Raw genomic sequence first — 26,251 nt, 5'->3', positions numbered from 1 at the left:
ATGTATGTACACAGTGACTGCACCAGCAGCAGAATAGTGAGTGCAGCTCTGGGGTATAATACAGGATGTAACTCAGGATCAGTACAGGATAAGTAATGTCATGTATGTACACAGTGACTGCACCAGCAGCAGAATAGTGAGTGCAGCTCTGGGGTATAATACAGGATGTAACTCAGGATCAGTACAGGATAAGTAATGTCATGTATGTACACAGTGACTGCCTCAGCAGCAGAATAGTGAGTGCAGCTCTGGGGTATAATGCAGGATCAGTATGTCACATAATACTGATGATAGGGGGCGCTATTCCCTGGACACAATCCCATGACCCGGTGTGTTGCGTGTCTCTATCCATCGGCTGCTTTATTATAATGAGAGTCTGGGTTACATCTCTGCCCTCGGGGATAAGAAGATACAAGATTCCAGAATTCATAGAATAGTTTTTCTCTTGTTAGACTATACAAGTGCCTGAGGGTCGGACCCCCGGGCGTCTCTGCTCTGTACAATACCATAAAATACTTCATTATCTCTGGGCTCTAAAATTTCGGGGGACACTTTACCTACAACTAAAACAAAAGTGAAAAGTTTTCTCACCTCTAAGAAACATTCGATACCCAAATCTGTACAAGATAAACATCTGGGGGGTAATAATGGGGGGCACTGACTGCTGGAGGTAACTGCAGGCACCCACCGGGCTCATGTACCACCCACCAATATGGTGCAACCACTGCCCCTATCTAGGTGGGTGATGTGTGTGGGGAAGGGACCTCAAACTGGTCAGAGAGGACCAAATAATTCTGGCAAATTTATACACCCGCCACCAGGGGGAGCTCTCCGCTCACACACTCGTCCGGCCGCCACCAGGGGGGAGCTCTCCGCTCACACATTTTTACATCACATTCATCTGGCCGCCACTAGGGGAGCTTTCCACTCACACATTCATCCGGCATATCACCAGTAGGGGGAGCTCTCCGCTCACACACTCGTCCGGCCGCCACCAGGGGGAGCTCTCCACTCACACATTCATCCGGCATATCACCAGTAGGGGGAGCTCTCCGCTTACACACTTGTCCGGCCGCCACCAGGGGGAGCTCTCCACTCACACATTCATCCGGCATATCACCAGTAGGGGGAGCTCTCCGCTTACACACTTGTCCGGCCGCCACCAGGGGGAGCTCTCCGCTCACACACTCGTCCGGGCACCACCAGGGGGAGCTCTCCGCTCACACACTCGTCCGGCCGCCACCAGGGGGAGCTCTCCACTCACACATTTTTACATCACATTCATCTGGCCGCCACTAGGGGAGCTCTCCGCTCACACATTCATCCGGCATATCACCAGTAGGGGGAGCTCTCCACTCACACATTCATCCGGCATATCACCAGTAGGGGGAGCTCTCCGCTCACACATTCATCCGGCATATCACCAGTAGGGGGAGCTCTCCACTCACACATTCATCCGGCATATCACCAGTAGGGGGAGCTCTCCGCTCACACACTCGTCCGGCTGCCACCAGGGGGAGCTCTCCACTCACACATTCATCCGGCATATCACCAGTAGGGGGAGCTCTCCACTCACACATTCATCCGGCATATCACCAGTAGGGGGAGCTCTCCGCTCACACACTCGTCCGGCCGCCACCAGGGGGAGCTCTCCACTCACACATTCATCCGGCATATCACCAGTAGGGGGAGCTCTCCGCTTACACACTTGTCCGGCCGCCACCAGGGGGGAGCTCTCCACTCACACATTTTTACATCACATTCATCTGGCCGCCACCAGGGGGAGCTCTCCGCTCACACATTCATCCGGCATATCACCAGTAGGGGGAGCTCTTCGCTCACACATTTTTACATCACATTCATCCGGCCGCCACTAGGGGGAGCTCTCCGCATACACATTCATCCGGCATATCACCAGTAGGGGGAGCTCTCCGCTCACACATTCATCCGGCATATCACCAGTAGGGGGAGCTCTCCGCTTACACACTTGTCCGGCCGCCACCAGGGGGAGCTCTCCGCTCACACATTCATCCGGCATATCACCAGTAGGGGGATCTCTCCGCTTACACACTTGTCCGTCCGCCACCAGGGGGAGCTCTCCGCTTACACACTTGTCCGGCCGCCACCAGGGGGAGCTCTCCGCTCACACACTCGTCCAGCATATCACCAGTAGGGGGAGCTCTCCGCTCACACATTCATCCGGCATATCACCAGTAGGGGGAGCTCTCCGCTTACACACTTGTCCGGCCGCCACCAGGGGGAGCTCTCCGCTCACACATTCATCCGGCATATCACCAGTAGGGGGAGCTCTCCGCTCACACATTTTTACATCACATTCATCCGGCCGCCACTAGGGGGAGCTCTCCGCATACACATTAAGCATTCAATAAGCCAGAGCTCCCCTTATTGTGATATAGGTAGTCCAAATATTATTTAAAGGGATATGCTAGTTATGGGGGTCCTATTGCCCACAAATGAATAGAGTCTCTGGTGTAGACAGATGAGAGATACACTCACTGAAAAGGTTTCCAGCGCTCATAGATACTCTCTTTGGAGGGACCCCTGATACTGTGACATAGGGGGGAGCTTCCCCCTATGGTTGTGCAGAGGGGAAGCCATTCTGAAGCCAAAATACATATCAATCAGCAGAGAATTTAGGACCAAAATACAATGAATCCTAAATTCGCTTGTTCGCCGAACCTGACAAATTCCTTTCCATTTCAAGATCCCTACTTGCTGTCAGTGAATGGACGCGCTCATGCAGCTGATATATTAAGCATTGATGGGATTGTCTACACTGGTTGCAATTGAAACAAACCCTCAGATGTGAGGTTTGAGGTCAGTACAAGTTTATTATGTGGCTGTAAACATTCAGAGCAGCAAGCAGAGATCTTGAAAACAACAGGACTTGAAACAACACGTAAAAATTTCATCACTTCCCGCTGTGTGACGCCCGCGCTTTAAGGGCATCAAAACTGGAAAATTCCTTTAAGTGACTGAAATCATTAAAAACTATGGTACAAAATAAGTCCTTTGAGGCGCAGCTCCCCCTTGTGGCAGGTCCCAGGACTCCTTGTGTATTCTGCAGATCTGAAGCCACGTAGATAATGGGGGATGAGCGGGAGGATGTTGGCGTTACGTCTTCTCTGATCCACAAGTGGGCGCCATTCTGATTGCGTCGGGGCAGCGCCAACAGCATCTCCGTACAGTTGTGTATCCATAGGACAAAGGAAATAAAATATGCGAGGTCCGTAACGCTGCGTCACTTTTTTTTTTGTCACTTTTTAATACAAACAAAAAAAGTTTGTCATCTGTGAATTATAGACAAGTCCGACCGGGAAAAAGGGAAAACGCGGGCGGATAATCAGTCCCTGTTTGTGTTATTGGCGGAGAAGGCGTGCAGGTTTCCCATCTGACTCAGTCCGCTCTGAATGTGTGCCACGTGGATCTCAACGTTGTTCTGAAAACAGCTGCAAGGGGAAAGAAACACAAGGGGTTTAAAGCTTCCGGAAACGATCCATTCACTGACAGCAAGCACTGAGCCTAAAAGTGGAAAGGAACTGAAAGCATATTATAAAGTAGCAGGACAATGCAGTCCTAATCAAGTCACTTTGGTTGTAAATTTAACAAAACATGATGAATCTACCAGCAGAATAGTGAGTGCAGCTCTGGAGTATAATACAGGATGTAACTCAGGATCAGTACAGGATAAGTAATGTCATGTATGTACACAGTGACTGCACCAGCAGCAGAATAGTGAGTGCAGCTCTGGGGTATAATACAGGATGTAACTCAGGATCAGTACAGGATCAGTAATGTCATGTATGTACACAGTGACTGCACCAGCAGCAGAATAGTGAGTGCAGCTCTGGGGTATAATACAGGATGTAACTCAGGATCAGTACAGGATAAGTAATGTCATGTATGTACACAGTGACTGCACCAGCAGCAGAATAGTGAGTGCAGCTCTGGGGTATAATACAGGATGTAACTCAGGATCAGTACAGGATAAGTAATGTCATGTATGTACACAGTGACTGCACCAGCAGCAGGATAGTGAGTGCAGCTCTGGGGTATAATACAGGATGTAACTCAGGATCAGTACAGGATAAGTAATGTCATGTATGTACACAGTGACTGCACCAGCAGCAGAATAGTGAGTGCAGCTCTGGGGTATAATACAGGATGTAACTCAGGATCAGTACAGGATAAGTAATGTCATGTATGTACACAGTGACTGCACCAGCAGCAGAATAGTGAGTGCAGCTCTGGAGTATAATACAGGATGTAACTCAGGATCAGTACAGGATAAGTAATGTCATGTATGTACACAGTGACTGCACCAGCAGCAGGATAGTGAGTGCAGCTCTGGGGTATAATACAGGATGTAACTCAGGATCAGTACAGGATAAGTAATGTCATGTATGTACACAGTGACTGCACCAGCAGCAGAATAGTGAGTGCAGCTCTGGGGTATAATACAGGATGTAACTCAGGATCAGTACAGGATAAGTAATGTCATGTATGTACACAGTGACTGCACCAGCAGCAGAATAGTGAGTGCAGCTCTGGAGTATAATACAGGATGTAACTCAGGATCAGTACAGGATAAGTAATGTCATGTATGTACACAGTGACTGCACCAGCAGCAGAATAGTGAGTGCAGCTCTGGAGTATAATACAGGATGTAACTCGGGATCAGTACAGGATAAGTAATGTCATGTATGTACACAGTGACTGCACCAGCAGCAGAATAGTGAGTGCAGCTCTGGGGTATAATACAGGATGTAACTCAGGATCAGTACAGGATAAGTAATGTCATGTATGTACACAGTGACTGCACCAGCAGCAGAATAGTGAGTGCAGCTCTGGAGTATAATACAGGATGTAACTCGGGATCAGTACAGGATAAGTAATGTCATGTATGTACACAGTGACTGCACCAGCAGCAGAATAGTGAGTACAGCTCTGGGGTATAATACAGGATGTAACTCAGGATCAGTACAGGATAAGTAATGTCATGTATGTACACAGTGACTGCACCAGCAGCAGAATAGTGAGTGCAGCTCTGGGGTATAATACAGGATGTAACTCAGGATCAGTACAGGATAAGTAATGTCATGTATGTACACAGTGACTGCACCAGCAGCAGAATAGTGAGTGCAGCTCTGGAGTATAATACAGGATGTAACTCAGGATCAGTACAGGATAAGTAGTGTCATGTATGTACACAGTGACTGCACCAGCAGCAGAATAGTGAGTGCAGCTCTGGGGTATAATACAGGATGTAACTCAGGATCAGTACAGGATAAGTAATGTCATGTATGTACACAGTGACTGCACCAGCAGCAGAATAGTGAGTGCAGCTCTGGGGTATAATACAGGATGTAACTCAGGATCAGTACAGGATAAGTAATGTCATGTATGTACACAGTGACTGCACCAGCAGCAGAATAGTGAGTGCAGCTCTGGAGTATAATACAGGATGTAACTCAGGATCAGTACAGGATAAGTAATGTCATGTATGTACACACAGCTCTGGGGTATAATAGTGGAGTATAAACTAGTGCATATTGATTTCCTTTTTTCTCCCACAGAAGTGAAACCCACGTGGCGGGGTCCTTCTAGCTGCAGCCATACGTCACCTTGTTGCCCCCCTAATCTCTGGTGTACATGTATTACAGACACTTGTAGACTGCAGGGGTGGTTGTACATGTGTTATCCCCCATCCACAGGAGATCGCAGCAGTCTCATAGACATGTAATCAGAACTCCCCCTGCCTTGTCACATTATTAGGTGTGAATTGGAAGGTAATCTCAGGATCAGCACATCCTGTAGACGGGGGATGACAATCTTCTTTGGGACAACCCGTTTAATACAGAACAAACCCCCGGTCTAGGGGCGACACTTGGGGTCCCTGGAGCCTTAACTCTTTCTACCAGCCCTGAAATGCAGCAGCAGGTGAGGTCAGCTGCCTGTACCCCGATGTACCAGCGGCAGCACCCCCCTAATACCAGGGTGAAGGGAAGACCACACATACAACCACAGTGACCTCTGATGTGGCATAAGAATAAATCCCAGCACTCTGGGGTGCACTCTAAAACCTTTTATTATGTAACGGACCTACTATATTACAGTAACGGGGTGACATAAGTTAGTTTTGGGGTGTACAAATGAAGTGGGTTGGAGTTAATAAGGTGATTACTCCAGAGACGAGTGATAAATCCTAAAACAATCCCTCATGCAGAGTCCGGGCTTCACGGGGCAGGTGTCGCACTGGTAGATGGTGTCCTTCCGGATCCCCTTCTTGGAGCAGACTCTGCACCTCTTTTGGGACCGTCCCCTTTTTCCGGTTTGGGGAACTTCGCAGGGGAAGTGTTGCCCTGGCACGACGCGGGTGACCTCGCCTCCGGAGGACGTGCTGGGGCCCTCCGCGTCCTGGTCCCCGAATAAAGGGGACGTGTGATAAATCCTAAAACACTTCTTCATACAAAGTCCGGGTTTTACGGGGCAGGTGTCGCACTGGTAGATGGTCTCCTTCCGCACCCCCTTCTTGGAGCACACTCTGCATCTTTTTTGGCTTCTGCCCTTTTTTCGGGTTTGGGGGACTTCGCCGGGGAAGTGTTGCCCTGGTACAACGCGGATGGAATCGCTTCCGAAAGACACGGTTGGGCGCTTCCGTTCGTGGTTTCCGAAAAGGAGGGACTTTATCACCACCTCTTCGAATTCCAGGAAGGTCCCCGAGTGCCCGGCGTATCGGGATAGCACAAAGGCGTTATACAGAGCCGTCTGTACTATGTGTATGGCCAGCTTCTTGTGCCACCCCCGGAGGTGCCGCATGGCGCTGTACGGCCTCAGCACCTGGTCAGACAGGCCGGCCCCTCTTATATACTTATTGTACTCCTCAATACACACCGGTCTGGGGGTCTCTGTACTGCCCTCTAGTTTTGGGGCGCAGTGATTGCCATGTATAGTAGTCAGCATGAGGACGTCGCTCTTGTCTCTATACCTGACACATAAGACGTTGTCGCTGCACAGTGCCCGGCTCTCGCCCTTCTTCACTATCTGCCCGAGCAGAGACTTGGGAAGACTTCTATGATCTTTCCGTACAGCGCCACACGCTGCCGTATTTTTGGAGGAAAGGCACTTGAATAGAGGAACGCTGGTATACAAGTGATCTAGGTACAGGTGGTAGCCTTGGTCCAGCAGCGGGTGCACCAAGTCCCACACAACCCTCCCGCTAGTCCCTAGGGTCGGGGGGCACTCTGAGGGTACAGCGCCGGAGTCCTGTCCTTGATAGATGTTAAACCTGTAGACGTACCCTGTGGTGCTCTCGCAGAGCTTATAGATCTTCACTCCGTGCCTTGTCCTAGAACTTGGTAGGTTCTGATCGGATTGAAGCTTCCCTTTAAAATGTAGCAGGGACTCGCTGACTGAGAGACACTTCTCAGGGGTGTAGACTTTGGCAAAACTGGAACTAAAGTGCTGTATGAGGGGTCTAACCTTGTACAAACGGTCAAAACTTGGGTCATCCCGGGGTGGGCACCGAGTATCATCACTATAATGGAGGAACTTAAGGATGGACTCGAAACGCGTCCTGGTCATGATCATGCGAAACAACAGCGTTTGATACAGGATGTCCGTGCCCCAATAGGCCCCGATGGACGGCTTCTTCAGTAGCCCCGTGTTTAATAAAAGCCCCCAGAATTTCATCATTTCCGCAGCGGTTACAGGCGTCCACCTTTGAGGCTGGGCATAGATGGATGTAGGGTTTTGGGCGAGATACCGCTGGGCGTATAAGTTTGTCTGGGCCACCGTAAGCTCAACAAAATCAGCAGTGAAATAGATCTTGAAGAAGTCTATCTTTCTGAGCCCTGCCGTGTCAAACTTGATCCCTGAGCTCCCTGTAAACTCAGGGATGCGAGGCACATAGTTGTCAGGTGGGGGGTTCCATGTGGGGTCACTAGTCTCGGGGGCTGCCTCTGTGGTGTCCTTGGGGTGCATTCCCGGGGGCTCTTCCTCCTCGCTGGATGAGGAGGATGACTGGATGAGTGGAGTGTCATCCTCGCTTGCCGACTCCATGTCCGAGGCAAGAAATGCATATGCCTCTTCAGCAGAAAATGACCTGTGGGACATTTCCATTATAGGTATGTGGTGCTTTAACACGTGTAGTTCAAAATACAATCCCCAACACTATGCGATTTATTTGTGATTTCGGATTAAGCAAGTCTACACTGTCAAAACACGGGGCGAGGCTGGATGTAGGTTTGAGGAGGGACGCAAGACCGGGCACATGCGTTCGAAGATGAGGGACAATGGAGATTAGCCCCTGGTTCAGGAAAGCAGCCAACAAGGGTTGCCATGTGGATTGGTGACATGTTAGTATGGCGCTACATCCTCATAGCTGTTCCCAAACTCACTACAAGAGCAGAGAGAGACAGAAACAGCTACTAAGATGTAGTCACTAATACACCTTCCCTTTAAGGCTATGCTCACACGGCAGAACGCCACTTAGTACATGCACATCCAAACCAGGAATGCAATCTATAAAGAGAAAGCATCACTTGCTACTTTTCTGGTTCAGGCTTCCAAATAGTGATGCAAAATACTGAGCAGAAAATTGCCATGCGAACATGTCTGTATAGGTGCGGCCGCTAAAGTAAATAACCATCACCAACCTTCTCAGGGTTAGCAGAAAGGCTTCAATCATATCAGAAGTTGTAATAATTCATTGGAAACCTGTTATGTTCTCCTTTGAGTCCAAAAGTTACAATGAGCAAATCTAATGTGGGATTTGGATTGTAACAACACAAAAGGCGTGTAAGCTTTCCAGGCGATTCAATCACTTACCTGATATTAGAAGGATTTATAGAATTCTTGATGTCATTAATGGAATCTGTTAAAGACTTGAACTCGAAAGAATTCAGGTCTCCTCCTTCTGCGAGACACTGCAAGAGAAATATCACGCGCTGGTTACAAGATCCGAAAATAACAAAGTGCAAAGTGCGCTCAGATCTGGGGCCGTAGCCGGTGTCGTACCTTTATCTGTAGTAGGATGGCTGTGAGTCTGGATATGAGGTCTGTCAGGCTCTCGCTCTGCACACACGGCTGCCCGCTGGAGGTGTTCGCTTGGCGGACCATCTCCCGAGCCTCTTCCTCGCAGCGCTGTCTCATGTCCGTCGGCTGGTTCGCTGGCTGAAGTCCCTGATCTTGAGCGAGCTGTGAGACAAATAGAGATTAACATGACACGTAATGGGAACAATATGTCTTCCTTGAGAAACCAGAAGAGAAAATGCTGAAATACCTTCAGATTACAACACATGATAAAAGGGGCAAAAGGATTGACAATTTTTTTGGGGTCAAAGATTTAGATAAAATAGAGACTTTTTTTCTTTTTAAACAAAAATCTTTTCCTGGTGGAAGAATTGGTTATGCTCTGTCCCGAGGACTGTCCCCGTATGCTGAGCCAGACTGATGAGCACTTAATCATAGATCCAGGCACCATGACTGTGGTAATCATCTAATATTTGTTATCCATGGCCTCCTCCCTTCTAAAATGCCACTTTTATAATTATACTGATAAGCCAGAAGGGCTCCTGGGGGCATTACCTGAACCCTCATGTTCCAACCTTCAGCTGTTCACCGTCTCAACCTCTGCCTTCTGCATTCTCATAGCAGAAGCACACAGTGAGAGAGGGGGACAGGTACAGGGGGAGAGAGTGACAACCTATGAAGCTACAGCACACAGAGGGGCTCTAGTAACACCTCACAGAGCCCTTGTGGCTCATACGCATAATGCAACAGTGGACTTTAGGAGGAAGGAGGCCATGGGTAAAAATATAAGAAGATTCCCACCTTCTGAGTATCTGTACATGAGTAAGTACCCCTCGTTTATCACGATTGATTTTGTTTAGATTTCCTATAACAAAATAAAATAAAAGGGGGCAGCAAATTCTGCAATGTTGACGCCTCTGTCTTAAAGGGGTTCTCAGGAGGTGGAAAAACATGGCTGCAGTCTTCCAAAAACAGCGCCACACCCGACCATGGTAACTGCCAGTACTGCAGCTCCGCTGTATAGAAATGAATGGAGCTTAGTTGCAATACCACACACTACCCATGGTCAGGTGAGGCGCTGTTTTTGGAAGACTGCAGCCATGTTTTTCCACCTCCAGAGAACCCCTTTAAGATCTCTCAAGTAAATGAGAGATCAGGGCCTTGTGCTCCTGTAAAGAAAACTACTAAGAGCCATTTACCTCGTAGCAAAACTGCTGGACTTTATGAAGAACTTTGTTAAGATCCTTGTTGAGCTGCTCCAGTTCTAGGACAATTGTAGCGTATCGCCTCTGGAACTCAATGCTGATCGGGGCAGAGTAGGATTTCTATAAAAGAACAAACATTTATATTGATGGGGAAAAGCGCAGTGTCCTGTATACAAGTATATTGGTCATAGCAGTTCACAGTCTATAACCATAGTGTAAATTAGTTGTATTATACATTACAGGCAGTCCCCGGGTTACGTACCCCATAGGTTCTTTAGGTTTGTTCTTAAGTTAAATTTGTATGCAAGTCAGAGCTGTATATTTTATAATTGAAGCTGCAGATAAATATTTATTTTGTCCCAGCGACAACTGGATTTTCAATAAAGCTTCATTACAGACAACTCAAAGCTGATCGTTGTAGCTGGGGACTATAGTAAAGCATCCAGAGGTCACAGCACAGTCTCTAACTAAAGATAGTTTAAGTTGGGGAGTCCTTTACCCCTTACCAGGCTGAACCCTCTCCATAGCCGGTCTTTGCTGCAGTTTTTCACCATTTTCACTGCATTTGGATTTTTTTTTTTTCCCGCTTCCCAGTACACGGCATGGAATATTCAATACCATCGCTATGAAGTGCAATTTGTTACGCAGAAAACAAGCCGCCACACAGCTCTTTATGTGTCAAAATAAAAAAAGTTAAAGTGTTTTTTGAAGGTGGGGAGTGAAAAATGGAAATGAAAAAACAAAAAAGGGCCAGGTCGTTAAGGGGTTAAGTAGGGGGACCATCTGTACAGCATGAGATGAAGGCTGGAGCTAGCACCTTCATTCATTTCCCCATTTATGTGGCGCCTGGACAAGTTACAGGGCGAAACGAAGGTGCATTTTGTGTAGCAGCTCGACTCATGAATGGTCTGCATGGTGTGAGAAGATATAATGCAAAACCAAAACAGCCTCAACCTTACACCCATCAGACATCCACCAACACACCGCAACCCTTGAGTGTTATGAAATGACGCTATCAGCCAGAGGTCACTGTGATATACAGTATGAAGGCCCCGTATATCAGAGGACTCTACGTGTTTGTCTCACCAGCTTTTCTGCTTCTGTATTCATGTCTTTTAGCTTTTTTATTTGTTCTTTCTTGATCATCAAGATCTTTGATAATCGGGTCTGAAATAAATAATAATAAAAAAAAATCTAATAAAATCACATTCTGTAAGTAAAAGCAAAGTCACACGTGTGGACGCGATCACCCAGTATTTATGCGATTGTATTTCCTCCAGATTCTCCGGTCACTTACCACCTGAACGAGGAATTCAACAGGAAATCCACCTATAGTGTCACTCTCCGAACTGGAAGATTTTGTTTTCCATGAAGATTGTGCCAGCAAGGGGTCCATTTCCTGCAACCAGTAATAAAACACAAAAGATTTGTTTTTTTTTTTACCCTCATTCATAAACAGAATATAGAAAATTTAAAGAAGTTGTAGGACATCCTGGAAAATAATAATAATAATAATAATCTAATAATTGGAACGTCTAGTAGATCAGCTTAATCTCATTCAAGTGAATTATCAGACAATCCCATAGACATGAGACTAAACGTGGGAACTTCTCACCAGGATGGGCGACTGGGCGTGGGACGGATGATGTAGCCGCGGAGGAGTCATGTACATTCGGGATGGCCGCTGTTTTAGAGCAAAGGCAGCGATGGGCATAGTCTCGTGGGGCTCGTTACTCTGTAAAAGGAAACAAAACCCCATATCAGCAGCTGTTATATCTCTCCCTATACGGTGATCACAGTGTCACAGCACTGGAAGTCAGCTCATTTACCACACTGTCCATAATGTTGGTTATCAGAGGGATATCTGAATTTAAAGGGGTTGCCCGAGACTTCTCAAAAAAAATAAAACTAGTTGGGAGGAGGCTGCTTAAAAAAAATATAGATGTACTTACCTTCTGGCGCCCTTCAGGGGTGTCCCGCACTGCTGTCGCTCCGGTCAGTGCGTCATGTGCTGGATTCAGCTTCCGGCCGGACCAGACAACCATCCATCCCGCACATACAATGCTGTGAATAGGGAAGCAGAATCCAGCTCTGCTCCCACGGACCGAAGTAACAGCGCGGGACACCGGGAAGGCGCCGGAAGGAAAGTACATCTTTATTTTTTTTAAGCAGCCGCCTCCCGGCCACCTTTTGTTTTGTTTTTTAATAAGTCTCGGACAACCCCTTTAAGAAATTGATCACCAACCCCAGGATGGGTTTGCCAGCACCGCAACACACAGCAGTTGAACTTCGCTACCACGTGTCAGAATGGCGGTGGCACATCCATGCATCACGTGGCCGGTGTGCAGCCCCATTCAAGTGAAAAGCTTACAGATTAAACTGTATTCAGGAAAAAAAAAGTACCAAAGCAACAGTACCAAAAAAAACAAACACTATACCCAACTACACCCAATACCCCTACAGCTGTCTAAAGTCACCTTCACATACTCATATCCACCCAGGAGTTGCTGATAGTCCATCAGTAATATATGAATGTTAAAAAAATCTTAAAATCCACAATATGCTCATTGATTCCACTTGGAAAAGTTGCAGAGAATCCACGCTAATTTACAGTGGGGTCAATTGGTCTAAGGACCAGCGTGTTATTCGCTCACTGAGCTACAGTAGCCCTGCACAGCCACGGGACCGTTGCGGCTATGTAGACCATGTAGATATGGTGGCTACAGCCGGTGACTGGTCTGGGTTGCTGGTCCCCTCTCCAGCTATCTAATATTGGGATAGGCCACAGATATCTACTGATAGACAACCCCTTTAAAGCATTGTAGCTTCCATGTATAACAAAAGTAGCGATGCTGTGTTGCGTTTTTAGGTTCCACAAAGGTTTGTGATTTTTATTTTCCTTGCTCTTCATGGAGAGAACTAATATTTGCTGTGATAATATGACGTGCGAGTAATATCTCTGTCCTGATTGATGTTACATGGACTTACCAGGACTTCGTAATCTGGGATGGTATGGGTGCCAAGGCCATTTCTATCAAAGGTAACCCGGTAAGTGGAATTCTGGGTATCTACAGCGTCTATCTGGCCAGTAAACAAGCCGTCGTGCATCCCACGCAACCGCGCTGTGGACAAAAGGAAGAAGATTGTCATAAGAGAAGCCATAAAGATTGTCTTTTCTTGTAATAATCACAACACTATCACTTACAAGGAAATAAGATACTAGGGTCTCAATATTTAGTGTATATTGTATCTGACGTACATAAAAATTTATTAGCATTTTGGATTATTCTGTACTGAAATTATTTACTCTAAGGCTATATTCACACTGCCGTTGCCCGCCCGTACCGTAGCGGGCAACGGCAGTGTACGGGGAGAGGAGGAGGTGGTGAGCGCAGCTCACCCCCGCCCCTCTCCATAGCAACCTATGGCGCACGGCGCCGTATTACGGGAAAAGATAGGACAGGTCCTTTCTTTTTCCCGGGTACGGAACGGTAATGTGCCGCACGTGTGCGGCACCGTACCGCTCCCGTAGGGTGCCGTGCGCCCATTGCTGCGTATGGGGGACGTATATCGGCCGTATATACGTCCCCCATACGTTAGTGTGAATGTAGCCTTAGACATAGCCACTCCATAGGGTAACCAGATTAGATGTTCTAATAATAATAATAATAATAATAATAATAAAAAATAATAATAATAATGGTCTCTATATATGCAGCTCAACAGAAGTATTTGCTTCATAGAAGTAGCTCACCAAGGAGGATAAGAGGGGCGTCCCCCTAAAGAGATTTACCTGTAACTTTTGTTCCTATAACCAAGGAAAGTGGGATCTCATCAGGGAGATCTTTAAACTGTGAAACATCCGTCACCTTCCTCTGCTGCAGAAGCCGGATCTTTTGTCGCTTCTGCTCCAGAGCCGACCTCTCCTCCTCAAAGAATGCAGCAGAGCATCTACACATATAGAAAATTACTACTGAATATCATCCAGAAACTGGGAGACTTATGTCAGAATTTAAAGGTGGTACTTCAAGATAATTTAACATAACATACATATTAACTACCAGCATAGACTCCCCCAATGCTACCCCCTATTTACAAGAATATAACTACAATAATACTGCCCCCTATGTACAGGAATATAACTACTATAATACTGCCCCCTATGTACAGGAATATAACTACTATAATACTGCCCCCTATGTACAGGAATATAACTACTATAATACTGCCCCCTATGTACAAGAATATAACTACTATAATACTGCCCCCTATGTACAAGAATATAACTACTATAATACTGCTTCCTATGTACAGGAATATAACTACTATAATACTGCCCCCTATGTACAAGAATATAACTACTATAATACTGCCCCCCTATGTACAAGAATATAACTACTATAATACTGCCCCCTATGTACAGGAATATAACTACTATAATACTGCCCCCTATGTACAAGAATATAACTACTATAATACTGCCCCCTATGTACAGGAATATAACTACTATAATACTGCCCCCTATGTACAAGAATATAACTACTATAATACTACCCTCTATGTACCGGAATATAACTACTATAATACTGCCCCCTATGTACAAGAAAATAACTACTATAATACTGCCCCCTATGTACAGGAATATAACTACTATAATACTGCCCCCTATGTACAGGACTATAGCTACTATAATACTGCCCCCTATGTACAGGAATATAACTACTATAATACTGCCCCCTATGTACAGGAATATAACTACTATAATACTGCCCCCTATGTACAGGAATATAACTACTATAATACTGCCCCCTATGTACAAGAATATAACTACTATAATACTGCCCCCTATGTACAAGAATATAACTACTATAATACTGCTCCCTATGTGCAAGAATATAACTACTATAATACTGCCCCCTATGTACAAGAATATAACTACTATAATACTGCCCCCTATGTACAGGAATATAACTACTATAATACTGCCCCCTATGTACAGGAATATAACTACTATAATACTGCCCCCTATGTACAGGAATATAACTACTATAATACTGCCCCCTATATACAAGAATATAACTACTATAATACTGCCCCCTATATACAAGAATATAACTACTATAATACTGCCCCCTATGTACAAGAATATAACTACTATAATACTGCCCCCTATATACAAGAATATAACTACTATAATACTGCCCCCTATGTACAAGAATATAACTACTATAATACTGCCCCCTATGTACAGGAATATAACTACTATAATACTGCCCCCTATGTACAAGAATATAACTACTATAATACTGCCCCCTATGTACAAGAATATAACTACTATAATACTGCCCCCTATGTACAAGAATATAACTACTATAATACTGCCCCCTTTGTACAAGAATATAACTACTATAATACTGCCCCCTATGTACAAGAATATAACTACTATAATACTGCCCCCTATGTACAAGAATATAACTACTATAATACTGCCCCCTATGTACAGGAATATAACTACTATAATACTGCCCCCTATGTACAGGAATATAACTACTATAACACTGCCCCTATGTACAGGAATATAACTACTATAATACTGCCCCCTATGTACAGGAATATAACTACTATAATACTGCCCCCTATGTACAAGAATATAACTACTATAATACTGCCCCCTATGTACAGGAATATAACTACTATAATACTGCCCCTTATGTACAAGAATATAACTACTATAATACTGCCCCCTATGTACAGGAATATAACTACTATAATACTGCCCCCTATGTACAAGAATATAACTACTATAATACTGCCCCATATGTACAGGAATATAACTACTATAATACTGCCACCTATGTACAGGAATATAACTACTATAATACTGCCCCCTATGTACAAGAATATAACTACTATAATACTGCCCCCTATGTACAGGAATATAACTACTATAATACTGCCCCATATGTACAGGAATATAACTACTATAATACTGCCACCTATGTACAGGAATATAACTACTATAATACTGCCCCATATGTACAGGAATATAACTACTATAATACTGCCACCTATGTACAGGAATATAACTACTATAATACTGCCTCCTATGTACAAGAATATAACTACAATAATACTGCCCCCTATGTACAGGAATATAACTACTATAATACTGCCCTCTATGTACAGGAATATAACTACTATAATACTGCCCCCTATGTACAGGAATATAACTACTATAATACTGCCCCCTATGTACAGGAATATAACTACTATAATACTGCCCCCTATGTACAGGAATATAACTACTATAATACTGCCCCCTATGTACAAGAATATAACTACTATAATACTGCCCCTTATGTACAGGAATATAACTACTATAATACTGCCCCCTATGTACAGGAATATAACTACTATAATACTGCCCCCCATGTACCAGAATATAACTACTATAATACTGCCCCCCATGTACAAGAATATAACTACTATAATACTGCCCCCCATGTACAAGAATATAACTACTGTAATACTGCCCTCTATGTACAAGAATATAACTACTGTAATACTACCCCCTATGTACAGGAATATAACTACTGTAATACTACCCCCTATGTACAAGAATATAACTACGGTACTATAATACTGCCCCCTATGTACAGGAATATAACTACTATAATACTGCCCCCTATGTACAGGAATATAACTACTATAATACTGCCCCCTATGTACAAGAATATAACTACTATAATACTGCCCCCTATGTACAGGAATATAACTACTATAATACTGCCCCCTATGTAAAAGAATATAACTACTATAATACTGCCCCCTATGTACAGGAATATAACTACTATAATACTGCCCCCTATGTACAGGAATATAACTACTATAATACTGCCCCCTATGTACAAGAATATAACTACTATAATACTGCCCCCTATGTACAAGAATATAACTACTATAATACTGCCCCCTATGTACAAGAATATAACTACTATAACACTGCCCCCTATGTACAGGAATATAACTACTATAACACTGCCCCCTATGTACAGGAATATAACTACTATAACACTGCCCCCTATGTACAGGAATATAACTACTATAATACTGCCCCCTATGTACAAGAATATAACTACTATAATACTGCCCCCTATGTACAAGAATATAACTACTATAATACTGCCCCCTATGTACAGGAATATAACTACTATAATACTGCCCCCTATGTACAAGAATATAACTACTATAATACTGCCCCCTATGTACAAGAATATAACTACTATAATACTGCCCCCTATGTACAGGAATATAATTACTATAATACTGCCCCCTATGTACAAGAATATAACTACTATAATACTGCCCCCTATGTACAAGAATATAACTACTATAATACTGCCCCCTATGTACAAGAATATAACTACTATAATACTGCCCCCTATGTACAAGAATATAACTATTATAATACTGCCTCCTATGTACATGAATATAACTACTATAATACTGCCCCCTATGTACAGGAATATAACTACTATAATACTGCCCCCTATGTACAAGAATATAACTACTATAATACTGCCTTCTATGTACAAGAAAATAACTACTATAATACTGCCCCCTATGCACAAGAATATAACTACTATAATACTGCCCCCTATGCAGAAGAATATAACTACTATAATACTGCCCCCTATGTAGAAGAATATAACTACTATAATACTGCCCCCTATGTACAAGAATATAACTACTATAATACTGCCCCCTATGTAGAAGAATATAACTACTATAATACTGCCCCCTATGTACAAGAATATAACTACTATAATACTGCCCCCTATGTACAGGAATATAACTACTATAATACTGCCTCCTATGTACATGAATATAACTACTATAATACTGCCCCCTATGTACAGGAATATAACTACTATAATACTGCCCCCTATGTACAAGAATATAACTACTATAATACTGCCTTCTATGTACAAGAAAATAACTACTATAATACTGCCCCCTATGCACAAGAATATAACTACTATAATACTGCCTTCTATGTACAAGAAAATAACTACTATAATACTGCCCCCTATGCACAAGAATATAACTACTATAATACTGCCTTCTATGTACAAGAAAATAACTACTATAATACTGCCCCCTATGCACAAGAATATAACTACTATAATACTGCCCCCTATGTACAGGAATATAACTACTATAATACTGCCCCCTATGTACAAGAATATAACTACTATAATACTGCCCCTTATGTACAAGAATATAACTACTATAATACTGCCCCCTATGTACAGGAATATAACTACTATAATACTGCCCCCTATGTACAAGAATATAACTACTATAATACTGCCCCCTATGTACAAGAATATAACTACTATAATACTGCCCCCTATGTACAAGAATATAACTACTATAATACTGCCCCTATGTACAAGAATATAACTACTATAATACTGCCTCCTATGTACAGGAATATAACTACTATAATACTGCCCCTATGTACAAGAATATAACTACTATAATACTGCCCCCTATGTACAAGAATATAACTACTATAATACTGCCCCTTATGTACAAGAATATAACTACTATAATACTGCCCCTATGTACAAGAATATAACTACTATAATACTGCCCCTTATGTACAAGAATATAACTACTATAATACTGCCCCCTATGTACAAGAATATAACTACTATAATACTGCCCCTATGTACAAGAATATAACTACTATAATACTGCCCCCTATGTACAGGAATATAACTACTATAATACTGCCCCCTATGTACAGGAATATAACTACTATAATACTGCCCCCTATGTACAAGAATATAACTACTATAATACTGCCCCCTATGTACAAGAATATAACTACTATAATACTGCCCCCTATGTACAAGAATATAACTACTATAATACTGCCCCCTATGTACAAGAATATAACTACTATAATACTGCCCCCTATGTACAAGAATATAACTACTATAATACTGCCCCCTATGTACAGGAATATAACTACTATAATACTGCCCCCTATGTACAGGAATATAACTACTATAATACTGCCCCCTATGTACAAGAATATAACTACTATATTACTGCCCCCTATGTACAAGAATATAACTACTATAATACTGCCCCCTATGTACAGGAATATAACTACTATAATACTGCCCCCTATATACAGGGATATAACTACTATAATACTGCCCCCTATGTACAGGAATATAACTACTATAATACTGCCCCCTATGTACAGGAATATAACTACTATAATACTGCCCCCTATGTACAAGAATATAACTACTATAATACTGCCCCCTATGTACAAGAATATAACTACTATAATACTGCCCCCTATGTACAGGAATATAACTACTATAATACTGCCCCCTATGTACAGGAATATAACTACTATAATACTGCCCCCTATGTACAAGAATATAACTACTATAATACTGCTCCCTATGTACAGGAATATAACTACTTATTTATATATTTCCCGTTCAGTAAACAGCAGCAATATCCCAAGACGTTAGTGAATTACCTTCGGGGTTTACCCATGAGTCGCCGAATTTTCCCCCACTCCACTCTTGTTAGTTTTCTTGTTTTAAGATTTGGAAACGATTCTTTTAGGCAAACACAGAAATCATTATCCCCTTCAAAAAGAGGCCTGAAAAAAATAATTAAATAAAAATGTTACTAAAACATGTTCACGTTCTGCCTGTAGGTGCAGCTGACATTATACATACGGGGGAAAACCAACAGACACCTGTTATGTGAAGAAGAGTGTGTGGTCATAGAGGTGACTTTATCCCAAGGACCGGACAGTAATATCAGACAAGTGGGAGGAGTTTCTTATCCAGCAGGTATTGTGCTGGTACTTTTGGCGGGAGTTAGAGGTTTCTGTCCCTTTATATAGTGGCTCTGCTGAGGTAGTGCAGTGCAGTTCCCAAAGCGAGTCAAAGCTGACATGCAGTACCTCAGAATGACCACTACAAAGTGCTTGCACTGTTTGGCTTATAGCTCCCTCACTGTGTTGCCTTCTTGACGTGGGAGGCTGTGAGTCACAGTGCCGGATATCAGACCTCCACCAATGCTAAAGATGGGTCACCAATACCCCAATCCTACAGAACCCCCTTTAAATCCAGACTAGAAATAAGAGAACGGTCTTTGCTCGTACTCACTTGTCAATATTGGAATAAAACCACTCGTATATGCACCATTTGTGCGCCTTGGGAAGTTTTAGTAGATTGCGGAGCCTGTAGCCAATTTTCTGCGACGCTTTCTTCACCGGCGTCGTGGTTGTTGTAGTTGTAAACTTCTGAAATGGGAAAAAAAAAAAAAAACACTAAATAAATGCAAAGTCCTTTAGACAAAGGATTTAGAACCCCAAATTCTCCCACAAATGAAGCGATTGTGCAACATCTAGTATCAATTTATTCAGTTGAATCACGTGATCTCACGGCGACCCCCATCATGCCCGGGTCAGGAGGTCGCCACCCTCAGCACCTCGCTCCATGGATGACGCAATTACACGGACTGTATCAATCTTCTGGTGTTGAGGATTAGACAGGTTCCTGCCACACAGTTATAATGAAAAAGATGGCAGAGCAGCCTCCCTGACTGTATACTTATGGCCTTTTAGATTTTTAGGAGGATATAGACAGAAGTATAATCATTCTGTCCTCAGCACAGAGATATGAAAATCTGACAACCCAAGCCCCCTTGCACGCGGCCAGGTGGAGAAGGGAGTGAATGCTCCTCATTGCTGCCCTCTAGGGGAGGTCATAGGCATGAGGCCCAGTAAAGTCTAATCAAAGCCGTGTCACCATACAGCAGGTAGTCGGTTAAAAAGGGACCGATTGTTACACTAAACAGGTTTTCCCACTGAACAAGTTAGGCCCCATACACAGGATAGGGCCTTACTTGCTGATCGTGGGGGTTTCAGTGACTACACCCCCAAAGATCATGAGACCGGGGGTCTAAATTGCCTCTGTCCCAGAGATGTCGCTCCCAGAGATGAGTGGAGCAGTTGGCAGGGCAAGTCCCTACTGCTCCATTTATCTCTACGGAGCCGACTGAGATTGCCGAGCACGGCGCTGGATAGGGCACAACTTCTCAGGCCGTAGAATGTGTTGCAGCCGACTGGTGGTGGAGCTGGGACCCCACTAACCTGATAGATTTTCAGTATTGCTAGTAAGTAAATCTTCTTAAGCGTCTTTTGGTGGATACATAGTATACGCACAGGGATCGAAAAAAGTTACCTGTGGGGTCATGGTGGTCTTCTGATTCCTTTTTGGGGATCTTGTATTTATCTGGCACTCTTCTTCATCACTTATAAGTCTGCTCCTTTTGGAGCTCCGGGGCGGCTGCAGAAATGACAGCACATAAGGTGACCACGGAGGTAACAAGACCTAGGCCGAGCAGAAGTTGGGACCCCCCCCTATCAATCCTACACAAAAAGGGGTCCTGGGTGCTCTTCCGAGTCTCTCCCCCCACAGCTTAGACATGATGATGATTAGACCCTAGTTGCCTATTAAAGAGTCACTCTGTAAACAGAAAACTGCACCCTGATTGGCTATTATAGACAAAAAGTCCATTAGACAGATCTGACATGAAATACAAAGTTTTCCATTTTTACAGAATTTTAGCCACTCACCAGCTCAGCGACCGGGTTGTTTCCACCTTTCCAGGCCAGGGTTTTTTGAGGAGAGAACTTTTCATTCCATGTATTTGATAAACTACCTTCTGCAGAAATACAAGCCAAACTTTGGGTCAACTCTCTGCAAGACTCGAGACACTGACTACAGTAATGGGTATTACAATACAGTGAGCATTGCATCTGCAGCTCGGTCCATGCTTTACACTGCAGCTCTACCTCCTTGCATTACTACTAAGGCTCAGGGTAGTTGTGTTACACATTGTTATATTGGGTCATCACCAGTGTCAATTGTAGATGTGACCTCAACACAACAGGCACTGGAAATCCAATCCTGCAAAGGGGTTGTTATTGTTCCCAATTATACCTTACAGTGTTTGGTGTTCAGTTGTGAACCACGTGGGGGCGCTATATCCGATGAAGAACATTTCTGTGTATGGGGGCTCTTACCTTTGAGACTGACCAGCGCCTTTGCTGAGGAATCTGAGGAGACAGAAAAAAAAATCAGAACATATGAAGAGGAATCTAGAAGTTGTGCTACATCCATACAGAAATAATGGAGGAGTCACTTATCAAATGATCCGACTGCAAATAATAAAGTTTTTCTAAAATTCACACCTTAGATATATTGACAAAAAATAGTGATAGCTGTCTAATCGTTAGGGGTCTGAGATTCTCATTGGGTTTTTAGAAAGGGGGTCCCAGAGATCAGTATTCATCTCTATGGTCCTGCTATGTAATATTCATGGCCTATCAATAGGATGTGCATATGGGCGCAACAACCCCATAGATGAGATCCGCGGTGCAATCCCTATGCAGGGGGACTCCATCCAATGTGTAGGCTCAGCTCCTTATCTGTCTAATACCTGGATAGGGCATTTATATGCCTGAAAATCCCCTTTAACCTTGACAGACGGGATCCTATATTATTCAGAATACATAATGCAGTGGAATAGACAACAGTTACATGTAAGTGATGAAATAAAAGAAAGCAAAATGCAGAGGGCGATATAGAATACATAGGGCAAGACAAACTGGGTCTAACTATTAAGAACAGAGATTGTAGGCAGCCATATACATGAGACGATGCAAGGCAACGGGACAACTCCGGACAACCCCACAATCATCTTGGTTAAGTCACACGGTTCTTCCATAGCCAAATGCATTTAAAGGGAATGGCATTGTGTTGCAATACCAGGAGAAGCCACTATGCTAACCCCTGCAGGAGGATAATCGTAGCTATACTGCCACCTAGTGCAGAGGCTTTGCTCCTCTCCTGCAGGATAGAATGATATTCCCTGGAGAGATTGGGGGATTACAACACATAACCCTGGATATTGGTGAAGGGAACGGGTATGCGTGCCAACCTATAGTCTGTTCATAAGATGTACGTGGCCCCCTATACGCTGACTGCTAGTGGTGTCCATACTATAAGTATGTGCCCATGGCTCATCAATGGATCATTCTGTTAGCAGCACATACCCGCTGCTGTCCATACCACGGATGCCAAGACATATAAGCTGAGGACATTATTGTTCCTTACACACACGAGGTTTGATGCCAGATCCTGGCAGGGTGCAGGAGTGGGTACAGAGCTGGAATTACGTCTCATTGGCACCAGGTCATTCCAGGGCAGGAGCTGACCAGCTGCCAGAAGTGCCTAACACCAGAGACTACACACAAGGAGGAAAGAAGAAAGTCACAAGGGCCAAAAGTCTCCTCAGGTAACAGGAGGAACGTGACAAACTTGTGGCTTCCAGTATGAACACAAGGTGACGCACTGCAGATACAGGACACGTGACTAGTAAAGGGGTCATACCATAATCGTTATGTAGCCCCCTGTGATCCTGGAAGGTCCAGCTCCGGGGATGCCCTGTAATTGGCAGGTCCCCTGTAAGTGCCGTGTGATAGGGACTTGCACATTTACGCTTCATCAGATGTTTGATTACAGTATAAGAAGAAACGGATGAAACCTCACCCGATTCTTCATTGCCCTCTAGGAGGCATCACAGGGCAGTTAAGAGGCGACTTGTTATGCCAATCACAGACCGATCCCCGTAATAGTACATTTGCCCCCCTTTGTATAGGTGATATTATAGGCACACCCCTCTAAACATGACATCACAGTCCGGCAAATTATTTAAAAAGCATAAGATTTAATATCCACAACACGGATCGGCTTCTGCTAGAGATTTCTCTGCATTGTGTGGATGAGTTTGGGAAAATCTCATTCCCTTTGCTTTGCATCTATAGAGGAAAAGCAACCGGAAATAATAGACCTGTAGGGAGCAGCACAGCAAGAACAGCAGTGTGAGGACAAGTGCTGAAAGGACAGCAATAGAACAAAGCAAGGACCGGTCCTAGACAACGTCTCTAATCCCTGCAACGTACAGTCACAGCTCAGCGCCACTGCTCTAGCAACCCAAACAAAAGCCACAATCAGTCCAGGACCAGACAGTGACAATGACAGCCCCTCTGACCCCGGGGAGGGATATTTAAGGTTTGGCAGATGGGAGCAGAGGACTATTCATACAGGGGGAGGGGGAACAGCTGAGGAAGGGATGGAGTAAGGAGGGGGGAGGTGCAGATCCTGGGATAAACAACCAGCCTCTGGTGCCAGGAGTGACAGCGACACGAGCCACAAGAGACAGGACAGAAATAATAAACAAAACTAATTGTACTGAGTGTCATTTCTATGTACAGGCGGTCCCCTACTTAAGGACAGCAGACTTACAGACGACACCTAGTTACAGACTGAAAGCTCTACCCAATTTGACCTCTGGTGAAGATCTCTGGATGATTTTAGTCCCAGGCTACAATTGTCAGCTGTAAGGTGCCTGTAATGACATTTAATTAATAATCCTTGCTCACATTACAGCAAAAAAATGTTGAAAATCCAATTGTCACTGGGACAAAATTTTTTTTTGTCTGGATCTACCATTCTAAAATATACAGTTCCGACTTACATACAAATTCAACTTAAGAACAAACCTAAGTAACTTATCTTGCACCTAACCCGGGGACTGCCAGTCTCATAGGACCAGAATTGCTGATAATCATGTGACCACTGAGCCAATCCCCGTGCACAGAACCCCTTCATCCATATGTGGCCCAGGGATCGACACGAGAGCCAAAACTATGGGGGGCTCTGCTGAGGTGTGATGGGGATTTACTACACAAAACCCCCCACAAGCAGAAATTTATACCAGAAGGAAGGGGGGGGGGGGCAGTTATATTACAGGGGCTCATTGTGGGGTTTAAATAAAAATGAAATTTGGGAAATTCAAGTTTGGGGGCCTCTACATATAAATATAGGGGGTTATTTAATGTTTAAGTAAAAGGGGTCTCTTAGGATCTCTCTATGGCGGCACAGTTATTAGGGTATTGAGATAAAAGGGGTCTCTTAGGATCTCTCTATGGGGGCGCAGTTATTAGGGTATTGAGATAAAAGGGGTCTCTTAGGATCTCTCTATGGGGGCGCAGTTATTTGGGTATTTATATAAATGGGGTCTCTGCGAGGACATTTCTATATTTGAGGGGCTCTATTATAGGATTCGTATATATAGTCACAGGCGCCCCCTACATACGGTCCTGTTAAGGCTTATGGGGGGGGGGGTCATCTACGACACTAGGGCAGGTGAATGACATTGCAGGGGAGAGGGGGTAGGGGCAGCCATATTGCCTGTCACCCAGCTTTCCCATATACAGATACTATATAAGAGCCGCAGTTTGATGGGTGATGATATAGTGGGGGTCCCCATACACTGGTGGGGGGCAGTGCTAGTGTCGGGGGCTGCTCTGGATGGGATTTGGGGGGGTCTCGGCTTTGTTTACATACAGATCAGATGGGCTCAGACGCTGTCAGCACACACAATGGCGGGTGAGGTGAGCGCCCCCTAGCGGCGGGAAGCATGAGGCCTATCCCTGTGCCGTGGCCCCGGGGCTCTCAGTGCTCCCCCGGGCGGCGGCTTCTCCCCCCTCCCTCTGTCTGTCACTCTGTGCCGCTCACCCTCCACGTCCGCCAGGTCCGGGCCCTGCACGTCTTCGCCGTCGTCCCCCTCAGCTCCGGTAGCCGCGGGGGGTCGCGCCGCCTTCATCCGCTTCATGGTGCCGAGTCACGGGCAGGACGAGCCTCCGTTGGGTTTGAACTCCCCTCTCTGCGCCGCCATTCGCGATCCCGCTCGCGTTGCTGGGCGAGAACGTGACGTCACCGCAAAACACACGACGCGGCGTACGTGCGCGCCCCGCGGTGAGCGCGTTCCTGGGGGTGGGGTTTGGTTCGACGGAAAGGGGGCGCGCGAAAGGT

The 26,251-nt window shown here is 44.6% G+C and overlaps 1 protein-coding gene across 4 annotated transcripts; it reads right to left on the bottom strand.

The window, feature by feature from the left end:
- Window positions 1-330: 330 nt before the first annotated feature.
- Window positions 331-26,251, bottom strand: LIN9 (lin-9 DREAM MuvB core complex component). Of its 4 annotated transcripts, none has more exons than XM_072140011.1 (15): window positions 25,955-26,212; window positions 22,396-22,428; window positions 21,946-22,034; window positions 21,551-21,655; window positions 20,471-20,607; window positions 19,831-19,956; window positions 14,053-14,210; window positions 13,248-13,381; window positions 11,875-11,994; window positions 11,557-11,658; window positions 11,346-11,426; window positions 10,254-10,379; window positions 9,040-9,219; window positions 8,851-8,948; window positions 331-3,470 (listed from the first exon to the last, which is right to left on the bottom strand). In XM_072140011.1, exons 1-15 carry the CDS (start codon window positions 26,049-26,051, stop codon window positions 3,365-3,367), a joined length of 1,692 nt encoding a protein of 563 aa, XP_071996112.1. In that variant the 5' UTR covers window positions 26,052-26,212; the 3' UTR covers window positions 331-3,364. The 4 variants fall into 4 exon arrangements, with proteins under 4 accessions (XP_071996112.1, XP_071996113.1, XP_071996111.1 ...); XM_072140009.1 differs by lacking the exon at window positions 331-3,470 and adding an exon at window positions 6,119-8,125 and having other exon boundaries at window positions 25,955-26,246; XM_072140012.1 differs by lacking the exon at window positions 21,551-21,655 and having other exon boundaries at window positions 25,955-26,213.

This window comes from Engystomops pustulosus, chromosome 3, assembly GCF_040894005.1.
Source record: "Engystomops pustulosus chromosome 3, aEngPut4.maternal, whole genome shotgun sequence".
Taxonomy (NCBI): Eukaryota; Metazoa; Chordata; class Amphibia; order Anura; family Leptodactylidae; genus Engystomops; species Engystomops pustulosus.
Note: the sequence above shows the minus strand (reverse complement) of the source record. Positions and strands in the feature narration are given on the sequence as shown.

What these genes read in the sequence shown, in the direction of transcription:
- LIN9 (XM_072140009.1), bottom strand. Translation starts at nt 26,051, where the DNA reads ATGAAGCGGATGAAGGCGGCGCGACCCCCCGCGGCTACCGGAGCTGAG. An exon ending in GGACCTGGCGGACGTGGAGG is followed by an intron (nt 22,429 to 25,954) that starts GTGAGCGGCACA and finishes CTGTCTCCTCAG; the next exon opens with ATTCCTCAGCAAAGGCGCTG. An exon ending in ACAACCCGGTCGCTGAGCTG is followed by an intron (nt 21,656 to 21,945) that starts GTGAGTGGCTAA and finishes TCATTTCTGCAG; the next exon opens with CCGCCCCGGAGCTCCAAAAG.